Source organism: Xenopus laevis, chromosome 2S, assembly GCF_017654675.1.
Source record: "Xenopus laevis strain J_2021 chromosome 2S, Xenopus_laevis_v10.1, whole genome shotgun sequence".
NCBI lineage: Eukaryota > Metazoa > Chordata > Amphibia > Anura > Pipidae > Xenopus > Xenopus laevis.
The window spans coordinates 2,279,141-2,297,492 of NC_054374.1; the positions used below are offsets into that span (position 1 = coordinate 2,279,141).

Consider the following 18,352-nt stretch of genomic DNA (forward strand, 5'->3'; position numbering starts at 1 on the left):
TTCGACCCCCTACTTCGGCAGATAAAACCTACCGAAGTCAATGTTAGCCTATGGGGAAGGTCCCCATAGGCTTGCTAAACTTTTTTTGATCGAAGGATATTCATTCGATCGTTTGATTAAAATCCTTCGAATCGTTCGATTCGAAGGATTTAATCGTTCGATCGAGCGAAAAATCGAACGTTTAGCGCTAAATCCTTCGACTTCGATATTCGAAGTCGAAGGATTTCAATTCGAGGGTCGAATTTCGAAGTATTTTTAACTTCGAAATTCGACCCTTAGTGAATCTACCCCTAGGTGTTACTATGGTCATTTCACTGGGGGAGGGTTTTTAAGGGGGTTATTTACTAAACTCCGAATGCAAAAATCACGAAAAATTCGTGATTTTTTTTAATGGAATCGGACTTTTAAAAAAAATCACAAATTTTTCGGAATTTATTAAACCACAAGAACGGAAAAAAAATTATCTGAAAATCCAGCATCTCAGACCTGTCGGGGTTGCATATAAGTCAATGGGGTAAATTTATCAAAGAGTGAAGTTCCGCCACTAGAGTGAAATTCCACAGCTCTCAATTCATTTCTATGGGTTTTTGAAAGGCGTATTTATCAATGGGTAAAAGTGAAAGGTCACCCTTTGATAAATACGCCTATAAAAATCCCATAGAAATGAATGGAGTGTGGCGGAATTTCACTCTAGTGGCGGAACTTCACTATTAACCTCACTCTTAAAATATACCCCAATGGGAGAAGTCCCAATGATTTTTTTGATGTGCGCTGGGTTTTTGGCAATACCCCAAAGTTTTCAGAGTTTTTGGGCAAAATTCAGAGTTTTCGGGTGAAAAATTTGTGAAAAGCGAATGAAAAATCTGAAAAAATTGTGAAAATCTGATTTTCTGATTTTTTTCCCGCAAACAAAATTTTCGGGAAAGTGTATTGATAAATAAGCCCAAAAAAACCCGTGCGGATTTGGTCTGAGTTTTTTTCAGAAAATATTGAGATAAATTCAGACTTTGATAAATAACCCCCTAAGTGTTCGTTTGATCCACATTTCTGTTTGTTTTTACCTGAGGAAGCTCATAATTTGTGATTGGAATGTTGGAAATGGATAAAAAGCGCAAAGAAAGCTGTTTTTTGCACTTTGCTCACTCTCTTTTCACATTGTAAATGGCCCCTATGTCTACAGCGCTACTGGATTTATTTTCTAAAATATTTTTCATGTGTACTTCATTCTGAGTTATAGGGGCCGATTCATCAAGAGTCGAATATCGAGGGTTAATTAACCCTCGATATTCGACTAGGAACTAAAATCCTTCGACTTCGAATATCGAAGTCGAAGGATTTAGCGCAGATAGTACGATCGTACGATCAAAGGATTATTCCTTCGATCGAACGATTAAATCCTTCTAATCGAACGAATCGAAGGATTTAAATCCAACGATCGAAGGAATATCCTTCGATCAAAAAAACTTAGGAAAGCCTATGGGTACCTTCCCCATAGGCTAACATTGACTTCGGTAGCTTTTAGCTGCCGAACTAGGGGGTCGAATTTTTTTTTAAAGAGACTTCAACTATCGAATGGTCGAATAGTCGAACGATTTTTACTTCAAATCCTTCGATAGTCGTAGTCGAAGGTCGAAGTAGCCCATTCGATGGTCGAAGTAGCCCAAAAAAACTTCGAAATTCGAAGCTTTTTACCTTCGAATCCTTCACTCGAAGTTAATGAATCGGCCCCTTAGTGTTATTAATAATTAATGCCTAAAACATGAACCAGCACTGGGATAAATTCCCAAGTAATTTGCTAATTAGCATAGTATAGCTCTTTTCTAATCTCTCACAATAGTGTAGATATAATGGCAATATCATTTGACTGCACGGCATATCCTTCACCAGTAATTATCAACCTGCGTCATTTACAGTCTTCTAGAAAAGGATCATTTAACGCTGAATACAATAAAATTGAGGATGGAATCCATTAATTACCAATCATTCAAATACAATGCAGAAATGGAAAAGACACTTTCAGACGACTAACAGGGCCATGAACACTTCAAAAGTCTGTACTTCAGATTCTTCTTATTTCAATTCAAGCGGCATCTATTCCCCCTCCCCCGGCATATGAAATGCTTGAAGTACAGATGAGAAATGGAGAAACTAAATAAATGTTACAATATGCAATTTCTTTTATAGGTCACTTGTACTGAGAATGAAATGGCCTTTAAATTAGAAAAAAGGGCTGGTTTGGTGCAGACGGATCTGCAATGTTCTTTTTGTATATTTACCTTATGTGCAGAAATGAGAAACAAAGATTTACTTAAATAACACAGTCAAATCTCCACAAAACTAATAAACAAACCCCCTTTTTTATGCAAGTCTAATTTATTTCCTGGGCGATTACAATAGACTTTTGGGAAAATGTACTCAGATTGGTTGTCTATGTATCATGCTTGATAAAAATCCAACTTTACAACTGTGTATAATGTGATGTAAACACAACAACAAGGGGTTGATCTTTTTATTACACCCTACTACTTTTTCTAACTCATTATAACCACTGGGTGACTGTTGGCATATATGACGATTAGAATTTATCTCATGTCACTGAAACATTCAATGGATAAGACTTATATTGAATATATATGATATGACCAAAAGTATGTAGACATCTCTTCTAATTATGCCTATTTAAACCACAACCACCATCACTAATGCAAGGGTCACTATATCATAAGATGGCATTTTTGAAAATGATTGTGTGCCCTATTCTGTGGAAAAAGTTTGTGGTTCTATTAAAGAAGTATTGGTTTAAAGAAATGGGAGAAGAACTTGACTGGTCTGCAAAAACCCTGACCTCAACCCAACTGAACACCTGTGGGATGAATCAAAACGCCAACTGCAAATTAGACGAGATGCCCAACATCAATGACCAACTGCCCTAAGATAAATGGGGAGACATTTGGAGAAGCATAGTCACCAGCACTAGAGGAGACTAATCGAGGGGCAACTAATCTCCTTATTCGTCTTTATCCTTATGCTTTTGTGGAAACATGGAAGCTAATTCCATCAATAATGCAAATTCTAGTAAAAAGCATTTCCAGAAAAAGTAGTCAATGTTATTGTAGAAAAGGGAACTCCCACTTTATAGTAATACCTTTAGTTTGGTTTCGGAATGAGTTTTTGGAAATGGAGGTATTCAACTACTTTCGGCCATGTACAGTAGTGTGCTTTTTTCTTACAGAAATTAGTAGGGTTTTAGTATTTCTTCTAAACAGAGAAAAAACTAACATGCATGTATAAGTAAAAGTCCTTCCAAGTAACTGGTTCTTCTTAACAAATTGAAACAAATTATCAATCCACTGAAAAGCCCTCTGTAGAACAACACTCTCCCTACCCCCAAGAAGCCCTCCATACAGAGGGCTACTTATTTATCAGCAGCATAATAATAAATAACAAAAACTACTGTATATACAGTATGCTCAGCACTAGCTCTATCCATTGAACTAATGTTGAAAAACGGAGTATGCAAGTGATGCCAGGGATTCTTCCTTGAATGGAGAACTCTTATATACAGCAGTTTACCTGTGTGTCCATGAAAGATTTTTCCTTATGGCAAAACTGGTGATATGTAGTAATGAAAGTCATAAAAATACTATAGTATGTTGAAATTGGAATTCTATTTGAATGAATATTCAGCAGTTTCTTGTTTTAATTGATCTTAAGAGCTCCACAGGATTCTATAGCCTGTAAGTTAATAACAAAAAGCATGTGACTATAAGGGGGTTATTTATCAAAGTCCGATTTTATCTCAACATTTTCTGCTACAAATTCCAATCAAATCCACTTAGGCTTTTTATGCTTATTTATTATTACATTTTCCAGAGAATTTGCTTTGAGGGAAAAAAAACAGATTTTCATGATTTTTAAAATTTTTCACCGAAACCCAGCGCACATTATAAAATCATTGGGACTTCTCCCATTGACATATATGCAACCTCGACCTGTCTGAGATGCCGGATTTTCAGATTCTGACTTTTCCATTCTCTGGGTTTAATAAATTCTGAAAAATTCGTGATTTTTTAAGGGGCCGATTCACTAAGGGTTGAATATCGAGGGTTAATTAACCCTCGATATTCAACTAGGAATTAAAATCCTTTGACTTCGAATATGGAAGTCGAAGGATTTAGCGCAGATAGTTCGATCGAACGATCGAAGGATAATTCCTTCGATCGAACGATTAAATCCTTCGAATCGAAGGATTTAAATGCAACGATCGAAGGAATATCCTTCGATCAAAAAAAGTTAGCCAAGCCTATGGGGACCTTCCCCATAGGCTAACATTGACTTCGGTAGCTTTTAGATGGCCAACTAGGGGGTCGAAGTTTTTTTTAAAGAGACAGTACTTCGACTATCGAATGGTCGAATAGTCGAACGATTTTTAGTTTGAATCCTTCGATTCGAAGTCGTAGTCGAAGGTCGAAGTAGCCCATTCGATGGTCGAAGTAGCACAAAAAAATTCGAAATTCGAAGTTTTTTACCTTCGAATCCTTCACTCGAAGTTAGTGAATTGGCCCCTTAAAAGTCCGATTTTATTAAAAAAAAAAATTTCAGGAGTTTAGTAAATAACCTACATAGGGGGTTATTTACTAAACTAAATGCAAAAATCCAGAACAAATTGTGAAAATCAATTTTTTTCACGCAAAGCAAATTTTCGGGAAAATGTAATATTAAATAAGCATCAAAAACCTGAGCGGTTTTGATCGGAGTTTGTAGCAGAAAATGTTGAGATTTAATCGGACTTTGATAAATAACCCCCATAATGTATGGCACACAATCTTTATGACGTATCATTACTGTCCACAAGTTTCACATATCATTTACAGTCCACATATCTGGTATAAATCGCCCTTCACAAAATAACAATGAATGTTGGGCAAATACAGCAAGGAATATAAGTTCAATTAACTTGCTAATTTGTTTGTTTTCTTTGGTGCTTTGTGTATCTAATTCTGCAGGCTACAAGAAACCAAATGTAACCTCATTTTCTACAGCTTCATTAGAACGGTAATGACAATTCCTTGTCCAGGAAGCTGTAGCTAAAAAATAGAATTATTTTCGCTATGTATATACAGTATCTTGCTCCTATGTTAGTTTATGCTGCAGGAAACTGAACTTCAAGGCCAATATCCCTTAAACTAAAGCTAGATAAATTAGGCAATGAAGTATTTACAATATAAGTAAGATAAATGCCATTTAAAGAGAAAATGTTGGTCAAAATGATGAATGAGGATCCCATATCTTGCATTTTTACTCCCTGGTGACTCTTTGTTTGGTGTTTTGATTCGGAGCAACTATGCAGCTTACGTCAAGGGAATCAGTTTTAATGAATCTTCTCATGTTCAAAGAGAATAAGAAATAAACGTCTGTTGTATTAGTTCCTTCGCTATCTTTAGAATTAATCAAGTTGTGCTCAGTATTGTCCAAGGGAGATAAATTCTGCACTGGTGACACATTACTGAGAAGTTGAAAGATCCTGAGATCGAAACAAATATATAGGAGAGAACAATCAGGTATTCCAGGAAAGAAGTATAAATCAATGGGATTCTTAAACTAAAGTAATAGAAAACATCTCATTTAGAGCTTGTTTATGACTGTACACACAAACACTTCACTGGCAAAAAAAAAAAACTTTTTGAGATTTATACCTCAAAAATATAACATCTAGTTATGGTAAATTCTTACACCACATCTGGTGCTCTGCTGGGGAGCAGTCATGGTTTAATATTTAATGCATGAGGCTATGGGAGGGGGCAGAGCCGGGCCAAGCCAGGCAGGCGCCCTAGGCAGCCTGCCCGGCTGCTGCGCCGGCTAGTTGCGCGCTTCTGCGCATGCGCGGAAAGACACTTCAGCGCATAGACGCTTCTGCGCATGCGCGAATCGACGCATGCGTTCGCGTACTCGCACAGATGGGTGGTCAGCAGAGAAGGGACCAGACTAGGGGTAGGAGTAAGTACGTGCCTGGCGCCCCTCCACCTTTGCGCCCTAGGCACGTGCCTACTCTGCCTACCTCTAGTTCCGGCCCTGGGAGGGGGAGAAGTGCAGTGCAATAGCAGCCTAAGGAGCAAATTCCCTAAGTGGCAAAAATTCGGCAGCGACGGCTTCGCAGCCATCACAACACTCCGCCAGATGTAAATTTGACAGGACAACACAGGACAACACTAATTCCCTAAAATGCCAGGGCGATGAACGCTGGCAAAGTTGCGCTACCATTACTTTGGCAAGCAAAATGAAGTTGCGCTAGCGTTGGCTAATTTGCATACGGCGGGAAATGAAATTTGAATGGACGTATATGTTGCAGCAAATACATTACATTACACAAGCCCACTGAACCTTAATAAAATAATATAGAGTTGTTATATTGCCCTACACATGAGCCCACTGTATAGTTTATGTGCCATATGTTAGGAAATGTAGGGGGGAAACCCGGTTACTCAAAAAAAATTACGGTCTTTTGCAGGCTATCACTCAAAAAAAAGTAAAAGACACCAGCATTTTTTGGGACTTAGAAAATGTTTCAACAAAAAGTTGAGGAAGTCCTATACATTCCATTGCACTTCGTCTGGTCTGAGGTGGTGAAGGCAAGTCTGGTGCAAGAGGTAACGTTCAATAAAATCTGCATCTTAGTGAAATTGCCAGAGCAAAATTTGCCCAGAGATAGAATGCGAATGATCACTAGCGTGCATCTCTTTCACAAGCAAATTTTCGCTAGCATTACTCACTTCACCCCTTAGGGAATCTGCCCCCAAGTTGCATAAAGTAAACATCTGAAATAATATATTGCATTGCAAACTCACAATTACAAAACAAATTAACACAGGCAACAAAGTAGTTGAATATTATACTGTTGGTTTTAACCTGCTTTGGTGCAAAGCACATTATAAAATAACTTCCCTTTGGTCTAAGCTGTAAGAAGGCAGGGGTGATCTAGTAATGGTTATGAACCCTAACTCCCAGCAGAGAAGTTGTGGTTTTAGGGGATAACAACAATTATGGTTATTGCTTTACTCTCATTAATGGGGAACATGTGGTTGTACATTCTCTTGATGCCTGTTACAAAGTGTTTGTATGTTATTTTATTAAATATTTCTTATATATTACACTGTCTGCTTCAAATTGTGTTGGTGAGAAGCAAATTATATGATATCTTCCATTTTGTGACTCTGAGCAGGCAGGGGTGAACTAGCAATTTTCTGAACTCCCAGCAGAGATGGGGGGCTTTGAAGCTCAACTGCATGTTGAATCAACATGATCGGCACCCCTGCTCTATAACTTTATTTAGGGGAAACAACAATTATGGTAATTGCTTTACTCTCATTAATTGGGAACAAATGATTAAACATTCCCTTAGTGCCTGTTACACAGAGTTTGTATGTTGTTTTTGTTTCCTAGAGGAAATGTTTAGTGTTGGGCGAATTTATTCGCCAGGCGCGAATTTGCGCGATTTGCCGCCAGCGAATAAATTCGCAAAACGCCCGTGAAAATTTGCGTCAAAAATTGGCCGGCGTCAAAAAAAATTTTCCAAAAAAAATGGGCGCCAGCGTTTTGCAAATTTCGCGCGAAATTCGTGAATTTTTCGGTGAAGCGAAACGCCGCAAATTCACCCATCACTAGAAATGGTTCTTTGCACCAAGTAGCTGTTCTTCTGAAAAATCCACCATTGTGGAGGATGGAAATTTAAAAATACGGGGTCTATTGGACTAACAACTTTTCCCAATTCATGTTCCCAGTGAGGAGTATATAAACAAATACGGAGGGGTTATGCAATGTAGTAATTAGTAATAGTGGGATTATACCCCTAAATCGCTGCTCTGAGACAGTGAAATTATCTGAATTACTAAGTGAGCCTCTACCACTTTTGTGGAGGATGGGAATTTAAAACTATGGGGTCTCATTGGACTATCACCATTTCCAATTCATGTTTCCAGTGAGGAGTATTTAAACAAATCTACCATTAAGCAAATATTAGTAGTCTAAGAATGTTATGCATAAACAGATATTTTTTGGTGATTGTTTTGTTGTTTGTTTTATTTGTATTTATTGAATGCTTAAGTAATGAGATTTAACACAGTCTTCTTGGCTGTTCTGATGAACTTCGGTTAAATGAATGATATTGGCATAAGGATATTAAATATAGATATCATAGTATTCAGAATTCATGAACAATCTTAATAATGTTGTTATGAGTAAAAACTGGGGGGGAGGGATGAAGAATTATTTGTATATTTGTCAAGTAAAATGACTAGTCAGATATGAATATGCTTGTCTCTATGCTATTAGCCAACTGTTTCACCTTATTTGGCTGGCTATTGGAAAATCCAAGTCTACATGTAAACTAACTAATTTAATCACTACATAAATGATGCTTTACAGTTTGCAAGCTAATTTGTCCATTCCGCCGAGAACATTATAAACATTTCAGAGAAGCAGCCTGAGACCAACACAGAATTCTAAATTGAAACTTTGCAAAATTATGAAAAGTGAATGTTGTCAATAACTGTGTGATCTATTTCTCATCTCTTGTATCACATAGTCTCATGTCTAAAAAGTTAGGATTCATCCACTGTTAAAAAGCAGCAGTGCCATCACACATTATGGCCGAGTGATTTTTTTCCACATCATTTTAGAATTTAGAGCCATTAATAGGATTATTGACCATAATAATCAAGCTTTTGATACAACATGAGGTTTCCCTGCACTCTAGTCCAATGAAACCTGATTTGTGCAATAAAGCACTATTCAAATTGACTTGGTTTGTTTGTAGCGTTATTATAACAGATAAGAGTTTATTAATTACATACTGAATAGGCTATCTTAAATCATTCCTAGCAGTTTGATATTTTTCCCAATTAGCATAAGTTTTCTGACAGATGTCAACAATGGTTAGGTTAGTTATGGTATAATAAATTGACACATCTACCAAATTCCAAATATATGTCAATTAATGTTTCATCATTCTGCTCTATGGGAAGAGAGTGCTCAATGGAACTCAAAATCAGCATTGGGCATTATCTTTTGTCTGAATTCTGATTCACCAGTGCATTTCACATACAGAGAGGAAGGATTATGACCATTTTTAAATGTGCAAAGTACCATCTGCCAAACATAAATCAGTCCCATATATTTAGTAATAATAAGCATGATACCCTAATAGGGCATGCAATAAAAATAATGGCGATATACAATTAAATTAGAATTATACAATTTTCATACTAGAAATGATCCTTATTTATATAATTTATATAAATGTAAAACCTTACATAATCCATCAACAGGAAGGTTTTGAACTGGGGTGAAAAATGCAGAGGATTAATATGTGCACTGCGAGTAGCAAGTTGTGCTAAAAATAAGCCACTCCCATAATTATAAGGCACACCTACTGTTATAATGAGCCTCACCCACCAACACTTTCTTTTTTTATTTGGTATTTCTTTCTAAGGAACATTTTGATGGCCAGTATGATTAGATTTACCTAAGTATGTGGCCTGTAAAGTCCCCCAAAATAAAAACTGTGCTTATGACTTTTATTGGTTGCCAATTTAGCTTCTTCAAAAACAGCACCCTGCCTGTGTATTGTGTGTTGTAACACAGTATATCCCCAGCAGATTATTACCCACATAATTTAATATATTTCATTCTCTCACCACTTCTCAATCTGCTACCTTCATTGTCTCTTTTTGTTTTCTTCTTCTCTCCTGTTCACTATAATCTTGTAACAGTTTGCCTGGAGTTGAACCAGGAACCTGGTGTTCCTGTGCTGTCTTTATTGCCACAGCTAAAGCCCTGGGTCACTCCTATGGCTATGCTTTGTAACTACAAGTAAGCATGGCTTGTTTCAAATGTTCATAAATGCAAAAAATTACAAAGCACACAATGGCAAGTGCAGCGGGGTGAACCCATGTTTAATTCATGTCAATGATGTAATGTTTTGGGGGCGGACCCATTCGTCAGACATAGGGGTCCGCCCCTGAATGCTACATTATTGATGTCAATTTAACACGTAGGGGTTCGTCCCGCTGCACTTGCCATTGTGTGTTTTGTAATTTTTTGCATTTATGTATTGTTGAGAGGTGCCGACCTCTTTTCCAAACACCGGGCTGAAGAGTTGGAGAGGCTGTGGAAAAAGGCATTGTTTTTGCTTGGTTTCAACTGTTGCCAATCTAGTCATTAGTCTGGCTATAAAACCCCCTTCACTGCACTAACTCATTGCCCAACGTAGGTCTATTTCCTAATAGTTCCTGGGTGTGATTCTTGTTTGACTTTCTGTTCCTGATCTTTGCCTGTTTTTGACCTTGCTGTACCATTGCCTGAACCGACCCTTGTCCGTTTGACCACTCTTCTGGATCTGTCCTTTTGACAGGCTGGATTTTTGGACAGCTAATTTTCGCCACAATAAGGCAAATTAATTTGCTTGCGGAAATTCACTGCAAATTTGTGTCTGGCAAATTTATTTACCCATCACTAAGTTCTTTAGTATCAATTTTTTATTGTAAGAGACACATAGGTGCCCATTCACTAAGTTCGAGTGAAGGAATAGAGGAAAAATAGTTCGATTTTGGAATTTTTTTTGGCTACTTCGACCATCGAATTGGTTACTTCAACCTTCGACTACGACCTTCGACTTCGAATCGAACGATTTGAACTAAAAATCGTTCGACTATTCGATAGTCGAAGTACTGTCTCTTTAAAAATTTCTTCGACCCCCTAGTTCGCCACTTAAAACCTACCGAGGCCAATGTTAGCCTATGGGGAAGGTCCCCATAGGCTTGCTAACAATTTTATGATCGAAGGATAATCCTTTGATCAATGGATTAAAATCCTTCAAATCGTTTGATTAGAAAGGATTTAATCTTCGATCAAACTATTATTCCTTTGATCATTCGATCGAATGAATTGCGCAAAATCCTTCGACTTCGATATTCGAAGTCGTAGGATTTTAATTCGGCAGTTGAATATCGAGGGTTAATTAACCCTCGATATTCGACCCTTGATACATCTGCCCCATAGCCTTCAAAGAAGTCCCAACCATTACAATCATTCTTAGGAGGTTCAGTAAGGTCTTGTCAGAGAACAACAACCAAAACCTCATATTTCTGTTGATATCATATGGACCTGAAAATGATCTAGGATATCAGTTAGATGTGGAGAGAATTTCATCACACGTGTTGTCTTCTCCTGTCTGTGCTGTCAGGCAGGTGGATAATGCAATATTTAGTACAAGACTATAGAGATTCAATTTAGTTTAGATAAAAACAAGAAAGCAATAGTTATTCAAAAGCAATGACAATTGAGCAAAGTATTTGTATCTTGATAACCTTTGCAAAAAGCTGTATTCAGCTAAACATGGTCTAGGGGTAAATTATTTTGACACTTCATTGCTTCAGGCTGACTTTGTTATGATATATCAATTGCAGTAAATTGTGCTGTTCCCCATCAGAATAAGTAATAACAGTTTGAATACCAAAAACAGTAAATGCATGAGTATTTTTCTTATCAGTGACAAGCTTGGCAGTTGTGAATAAGTGACATTTACCAACGGTTAGAAAGAAAGTGAAATCAAAATACTGTAGCCAGTCAGCCAACTCCCACAATAATGAAGGTGAATTCAGCTTCCTACTTAATTCATATTGCACTACATTTCAAGCAAACATATATTTTTGTAAATAGAGGTAAAAACATTCTTATATTTCAATTTTTTTTCTCTGTCTACATTGCTTTCAATTATCTTGCTCATATTGTTGGTTCACCTCAGACGTCACTGAATTGATGAATGTTGAGTCATACGAGGGTAGGTTCTTTTGTAAATGTTAGTTGTTTGAGATCTTTTTATCGTATTTTCTATGCTTCTAAATGCATTACTTTCCCACCATTCAACCAGTATTCTTGTTGTGAGAGCTTCTTTAAGTGTAAATCTGCTAAATTATTGGAACCTGATACCTCAGTATGGCTGCAAAAATTATAGGCATCATCAGATAGAAAATTAGAATCCTAGGGTACACAGTAACGTATGCTTCATAAGAAGAATACATATGCCTCTAGGCAATATTAGGATCCCTGGTGGCAAATTGAGACAAATTCACACTATTTAAGCTGAAGTTTTTGTCATATCAAAAACAGAACCAAAATATTTCAGGGGAAACTCGGTTACCGGAGACTTATTCAGGTGAATGACATACAAAGTTTATTTAACACAAGCTCGGTGGACTCTCAAATCAGAAAAGTGCACAACAACAAAATACAACTAAATCACAGGGTTTTTATAGACTTTTACATACAATGTTATTCAAAGGAGTACAGTTAAATGGAGATATTGATAAGGAGTAGTTACCAGTGGGAGAGCATAGAGATATCACATCACAGCCCAGAAAAACAACTGCCAGGTGGCTCTGCCCTCAAGGCCAGGGAAGCAATGACCAAGTCCAGCTTTGAACAGATTTCATCTAAGTGCTGGGGAATTTGCATTCACAGAATTTTCTTCTATATCAATACTGATGTTTACTGAATATATATAAAGATACTTCCTGATAATTAGGAATAAAATGCATTCATTTGTATATAAGTAATGGATAAGATCTAAGGATACAGATTTTTTATTAGTCACTCAGCATCAAAGAAAATAATCTGCCTGTTAAATAAAAAATTAGGTCAGTAGTAATTTAGGTTTTTGTGTTTCCTTTCATACCCAGATTCTGTGTATTGTTCTCATATAAATAATCATTGTTTAAAAAAATCTAACAGATGGGTCTTAATTATATGAATTGTTGATAACCAAAGGGACAAATCACAAATTGAGGAAACTCTTTTATAACTTGGGTGAAGGCTTATTAAAACCCTGTTGAATTTACCATATTTTAGCAATATTTGAAGGGAACAAATTCTTAAATAAAAATAAAATTAACATTTTAAGTAAAATTTTAAGTTACTCATATGACCTTGAACAGCTGCAAAATATATTATAAGAAGACACATGCTACACTTAATTTTACCCCCAAAAATCAGCCATGAGTGTAAGAACATGTCTACCTTCTCTTCTCTATTATCATCCTTATATTTCCGTCTTTTATGTTTGCTTTTTTAACTACAAAGTTTGGGTTTCTTAACACTGAGATGAGTTATCATCAACTACCAGTAGGTACCATACATGTCCTGCTTTTACTTGCCTGGGAGAGAAATATTCAAAAATCAAATAATAAGTATGCAACTATGCTTTAGAGACAATGCAACACATCTACTCCAGAAGTTCCCACACTATTTGTGTGATACCATTAAGACTATTTAGACTATTATCAAAACTAACAATTTTCCCATTATATTAATAAAAAACTACCCCACCGGGAATAACTCCCAACCACGCTCTTGCTTAATTTACTAACAATTCAGATTGAAAATGGCATGTGTGGAAAAAGTCTAGACAGAATCATGTGATAATTCAAACTGTGCAACTTTTTTTGAACTGTCGTCAGAAAAACTCAAATTATTTGTGTTATCAAATGGAAAACCCAGATTATGGAATGAAAACTAGCGTCAAACAGCCTAAAACTCTTGGCAATTATGAAGGCAAAAACCTATTCCAATTGCAAAAGGGATCATCTGCCATTGACTTGTACGTGATGTTGACAGGTTTTAGCTGGAGTATTTTCAGATTTGGATTATTAGCAGCTTCGGAGTATAATAAATCTTGAAAATTGTGATTTTTCTCCCTCTCAAAATTTGAGTTTTTCCTTTTTTAAAACTCAACCATAAACATTAGAGGTTCAACAAATAGACCCCTTAATTTTAGAAAAAGGGCATATGTAAAGTGGTACTATTCTTAATAATAAGATGGGTATCTTTCTAGGCACTGCATAAAAAATGTAACAGTATATTATAGGAGTTCTGAATTGTCAATATATAACATAATAGTATAGTATCTAAAGGGATGGTTCACCTTTAAATGTACTTTTATGTATGATGTAAAGTGTGATCTTCTGAGATAATTTGCAATTGGTTTTAATTTTTTATTATTTGTTGTTTTTGAGTTATTAGCAGCTCTACAGTTTGCAATTTCTTCAATCTGGTTGCTAGGGTCCAAATTACCCTAGCAACCATGCATTGATTTGAATAAGAGACTGGAATATGAATAGGAGAGGCCTGAATAGACAGATGAGTAATAAAAAGTAGCAATAAGAATACATTTGTAGTCTTACAGAGCATTTACTTTTAGATGGGGTCAGTGACCCCCATTTGAAAGTTGGAAAGAGTCAGAAGAAGAAGGCAAATAATTCAAAAACTATAACAAATAAATAATGAAGGCCAATTGAAAAGTTGCTTAGAATTAACCATTCTATAACATACTAACAGTTAGGGGCAAATTCATCAAGGGTCGAATATCGAGGGTTAATTAACCCTCGATATTCGACTGGGAATGAAAATCCTTCGACTTCGAATATCGAAGTCAAAGGATTTTTGCATAGGCTAACATTGGGTTCGGTAGCTTTTAGTTGGCGAACTAGGGGGTCTAAGTTTTTTCTTAAAGAGGCAGTACTTTGACTCGACTCGAATGGTCGAATAGTCGAACGATTTTTAGTTCGAATCATTCGATTTGAAGTCGAAGGTCGAAGTAGCCCATTCGATGGTCGAAGTAGCCAAAAAAAACCATTTCGAAATTCGAAGTATTTTTTCTTCTATTCCTTCATTTGAAGTTAATGAATTGGCCCCTTAATGTAAAGGTGAACCATCCCATTAACAGAGACAGATAGAAAGACAGAGACTGATGGACTGATGGACATGCAGTCATGTTCCCATGTTATAGCAGGATAGACAGTAGTAACCATAGTCCATATTTAGACAGAGATGCATCTTATTTAATATTGTTCTGTGTACATGGTAAGAATTACTAACACCTTGTGGTCAAATTTAGATTAAAAAAAAACATCATTTAATATGTAATGTAACATTATTGTATTATTATTTCCCATTCCCACTGTCAAGTTTTTTTCAGTGTAAATAAGTGAAACACACCCTGCTTGTGGATATCCCCCTAGCAATATTAAGTTGCTTAAGATAATATATGTACCTGATCTTCAGAGTTGCTAAAATGATCTCTTTCTTAATATCCCAAATCTCCACTACAGTTAACACCACTGCTATCATATAACATATATTTGTCCTGCTACAGTATCTTCACTTCTGCTCTCTCTTTCAACTTCTTAAATATAATCACTAATAGGGATGTAGCGAACTGTTCTGCTGCAAACTAGTTTGCGCGAACTTCGACCGTTCGCGTCCGCCGAATGTTCGCGAACGTTTGGGAACGTTCGCATTTTGAGTTCGCGTTCGATTCGAATACAAGTCGTTCGACCATTCGACCATTCGAATTCCTTCGACCGCTAAAAATCGAACGATTTCCATTCGTTCGAACGATTGTAAGCATTCGATCGAATGAAAAGCATTCGATCGAATGGCTTCGATCGTTCGATTCGAATGAAAATCCTTCGATCGAATGATTAAAATCGTTCGAATCGAACGATTTTAGCGGGTGTTCGAAGTTCGCGAACTGTCCGCGAACGTTCGCATTTTTTGCCGGTGTTCGCGAACGGCGTTCGCGAACACCAAATCGGCAGTTCGCTACATCCCTAATCACTAACATAAACATTATACTTTCACCAATGTAATGTGTTTTTTCATCATGTGACATGGTGACTATTTCAGCTCTTTATTAATTAACCATTCATTTTAGTTCAGATGTACAACATATCCACCTCAACAGCTGCATCTCCATTGCCACAGTCCTCTACCAATGCCAACAATGGTTTCTGCTGTGATTCAAAATCAAGTCTAAACTTTGATCCCTTCACTCTCAAAAGTCAGTGATCAAGATATCACCTAATATTTGTGACCAATATTACTAATATTTACTAAGCCACTTATTACGCTATGGGAGATAATGATAACTTGCTTTTGTCTAATTTTTATTTAAAAAAAAATCGACCAAACTCCCAACAACGAATGGCCTTGATTTTCTAAAAAGTGTAAAAAAATAAAAAAGCACATGCGGGAAAAGTTGTGACAAAATGTTGCAACGTTTCAAATTGTGGAACTTTTTCTAATTGTCGCTCAAAAAAACACAAGTTTTTTGGATTGTTGCACAAAAACTAGCGTCAAAATGCCTAAAACCCTCGAAGATCATGAAGACAAGAAATATCATCCATTTTTAAAAGGGATATCTGCCAATTGACTTCTACATGATTTTGATTAATTTGATTTTGATGATTTAACTGGAGTATTTTTGCAGTTTTGTTGCATAATAGATCCCAAAAAAACTTGAGAAAAGATTTTTTGAGACAAAAAGCTTGACTAGAATATTTGACCTTAAATAAATGTGTAGTTAACAATTCCATTATCTCCCCAGGCCCGATGGCTTGGGGTTATCTTGGGGTTATCTTAGATTCTATCCTGTTCTACACTCCTCATACCCAGTCACTTATTAAATCATGTCAGTTTCACCTCAGGAACATATCCAATAAGCAATCATTTATCACCCAAGATGCTTCCTAAATTAATTGCTCTCTCATCATATCACTTCTAGAGACTGTCAATAATTAACCAGTCCATAATTAAAGGCTTATACACCTCAGCAACCACTCCTCTTCCGCCACGCCACTCTGCCAATCCCTGCACTGGTTCTACTACCTTTCAGAATACAATTCAAACTAATGGCACTGGCATTCAAAGCACTTCTTAACTCTGCCCCACCCTACATCTCCTAACTCATCTCTATATACTCACCCAACTGCAAACTACTCGCCTCTATTCAATAAAAGCACCTTGCAGCAGTACACCTGCGCTGATTGGTTTCTTTACCCATCTACCTGGATTTACTCTCCTCTACTGACCTGCTCCTCAACTCTTCTCTCATTACCTCCTCACATGCTCACATTCAAGACTTTGCAAGGGCTGCACCCCTCCTCTGGAATTCTCTCCCATAGTCTGTCCAACTTTCTCCCAACCTTTCTGCTTTCAAAAGATCTCTTAAAAGTTGTTTTGCACAGGGCCTTTCTCACCTTTTGTACCAATACAGGTTGTTCTGCATGTTACTCTGTATGTTATGTGATTTCTTTTTTATACACACATTTATTTTACAGCACTATGCAATATTTTGGTGCTCTAAAAATACTTGTTAATAATAATGTGTCACTTAATGAACAAGTCAACATTATATGCACTCAGGATTCTGCAGAGCTTCACCACTCCACTAGAATTCTCTTCCACTTTCCTCTCTGTCCACTCTTTACAAAAATCCATTTCCCTTTTGCACAATTTACAACAACACAAAGTCTGCATTAGTCTATATTTGTATGAAATGCACATGTTTTTCTGTAAAAACACTTCTCCAGTTTTTAGTCCTGTGAAGAATATTGGTGCTTTATTTACACTAGTACATAATGGTAATAATGAGAACCCCTATTTGAGCAATATGTTGTTTTTGTGCTGACATTAGTTTCTTGAATCCATTCTTTTTCTACATTATGCTTGTAATGCCAAGAAGTTCTCGAAGGCACTCTTAAAGGCATTAATACAATCTGCTAATGCAAAACCACCTAGCAGGCATTCCACAACCTCTCTACCGTCATTGTGAAGAACCCTTTATGTCGCTTTAAGTGAAAATTCTTTTCCTGTAGTATACTGGGAAAAAACACTTACTCCTACATTTTATAAATACAAAATATAAATAGAAACACGATGGTCCCTTAATTAGAAATATAACACAATTCAAAGAACTTCTAAAATTCAATGGTTTTGTTACCTGGCATAAAGAATACAGTAGGAAATATTTCTGTTTCTGTTTTATTCGACTTTCATTCAACAATTCCTCTGTCCGCAGTCATAGGAAGGCCTAGAACATCACAAATTATTTCAGCAGCTGGCAATGCCTATTCCCCATGACTAAAGATTTAACATCCCATGTACATTCTTTGCCAAATCGATTACAGATTTCCTGAAATACCATTGTGTACAATCGTTCTGTATCTAAAAGGGAAACCATGAAATGCATTAAAAGAGATCATAGTTATATTGTATGCTGGTTTTATAGAGGTAGTAATTTAACAAACCAACTAAAAGTCAAAGGAAAATAGCAATGATGCATCTATAATGAGGATATTTTTCTCCTGAGCACCTACATTCAATAACAGTATAGATTTTTTTTATTTAAAAAGTATCAGTCTTCTAATAAAATAATTTGATATCCACTATACAATATATGTTATATAGATACATCTGGGAAAATAAGTAGTGAACACATCAAATTTTTTCAGTAAATATA

At 36.4% G+C, this 18,352-nt stretch overlaps 1 protein-coding gene across 1 annotated transcript in view; it reads right to left on the bottom strand.

Annotated features, from left to right (window-relative positions):
- LOC108708844 (pseudouridine-5'-phosphatase-like) overlaps positions 1 to 18,352 on the bottom strand; it is an 81,198-nt gene that overhangs the window by 54,683 nt on the left and 8,163 nt on the right. Inside the window, exon 2 of the mRNA XM_018248509.2 lies at positions 17,961 to 18,057. Coding sequence (XP_018103998.1) covers positions 17,961 to 18,057 — 97 coding nt within the window. The remainder of the gene's footprint in view (positions 1 to 17,960; positions 18,058 to 18,352) is intronic.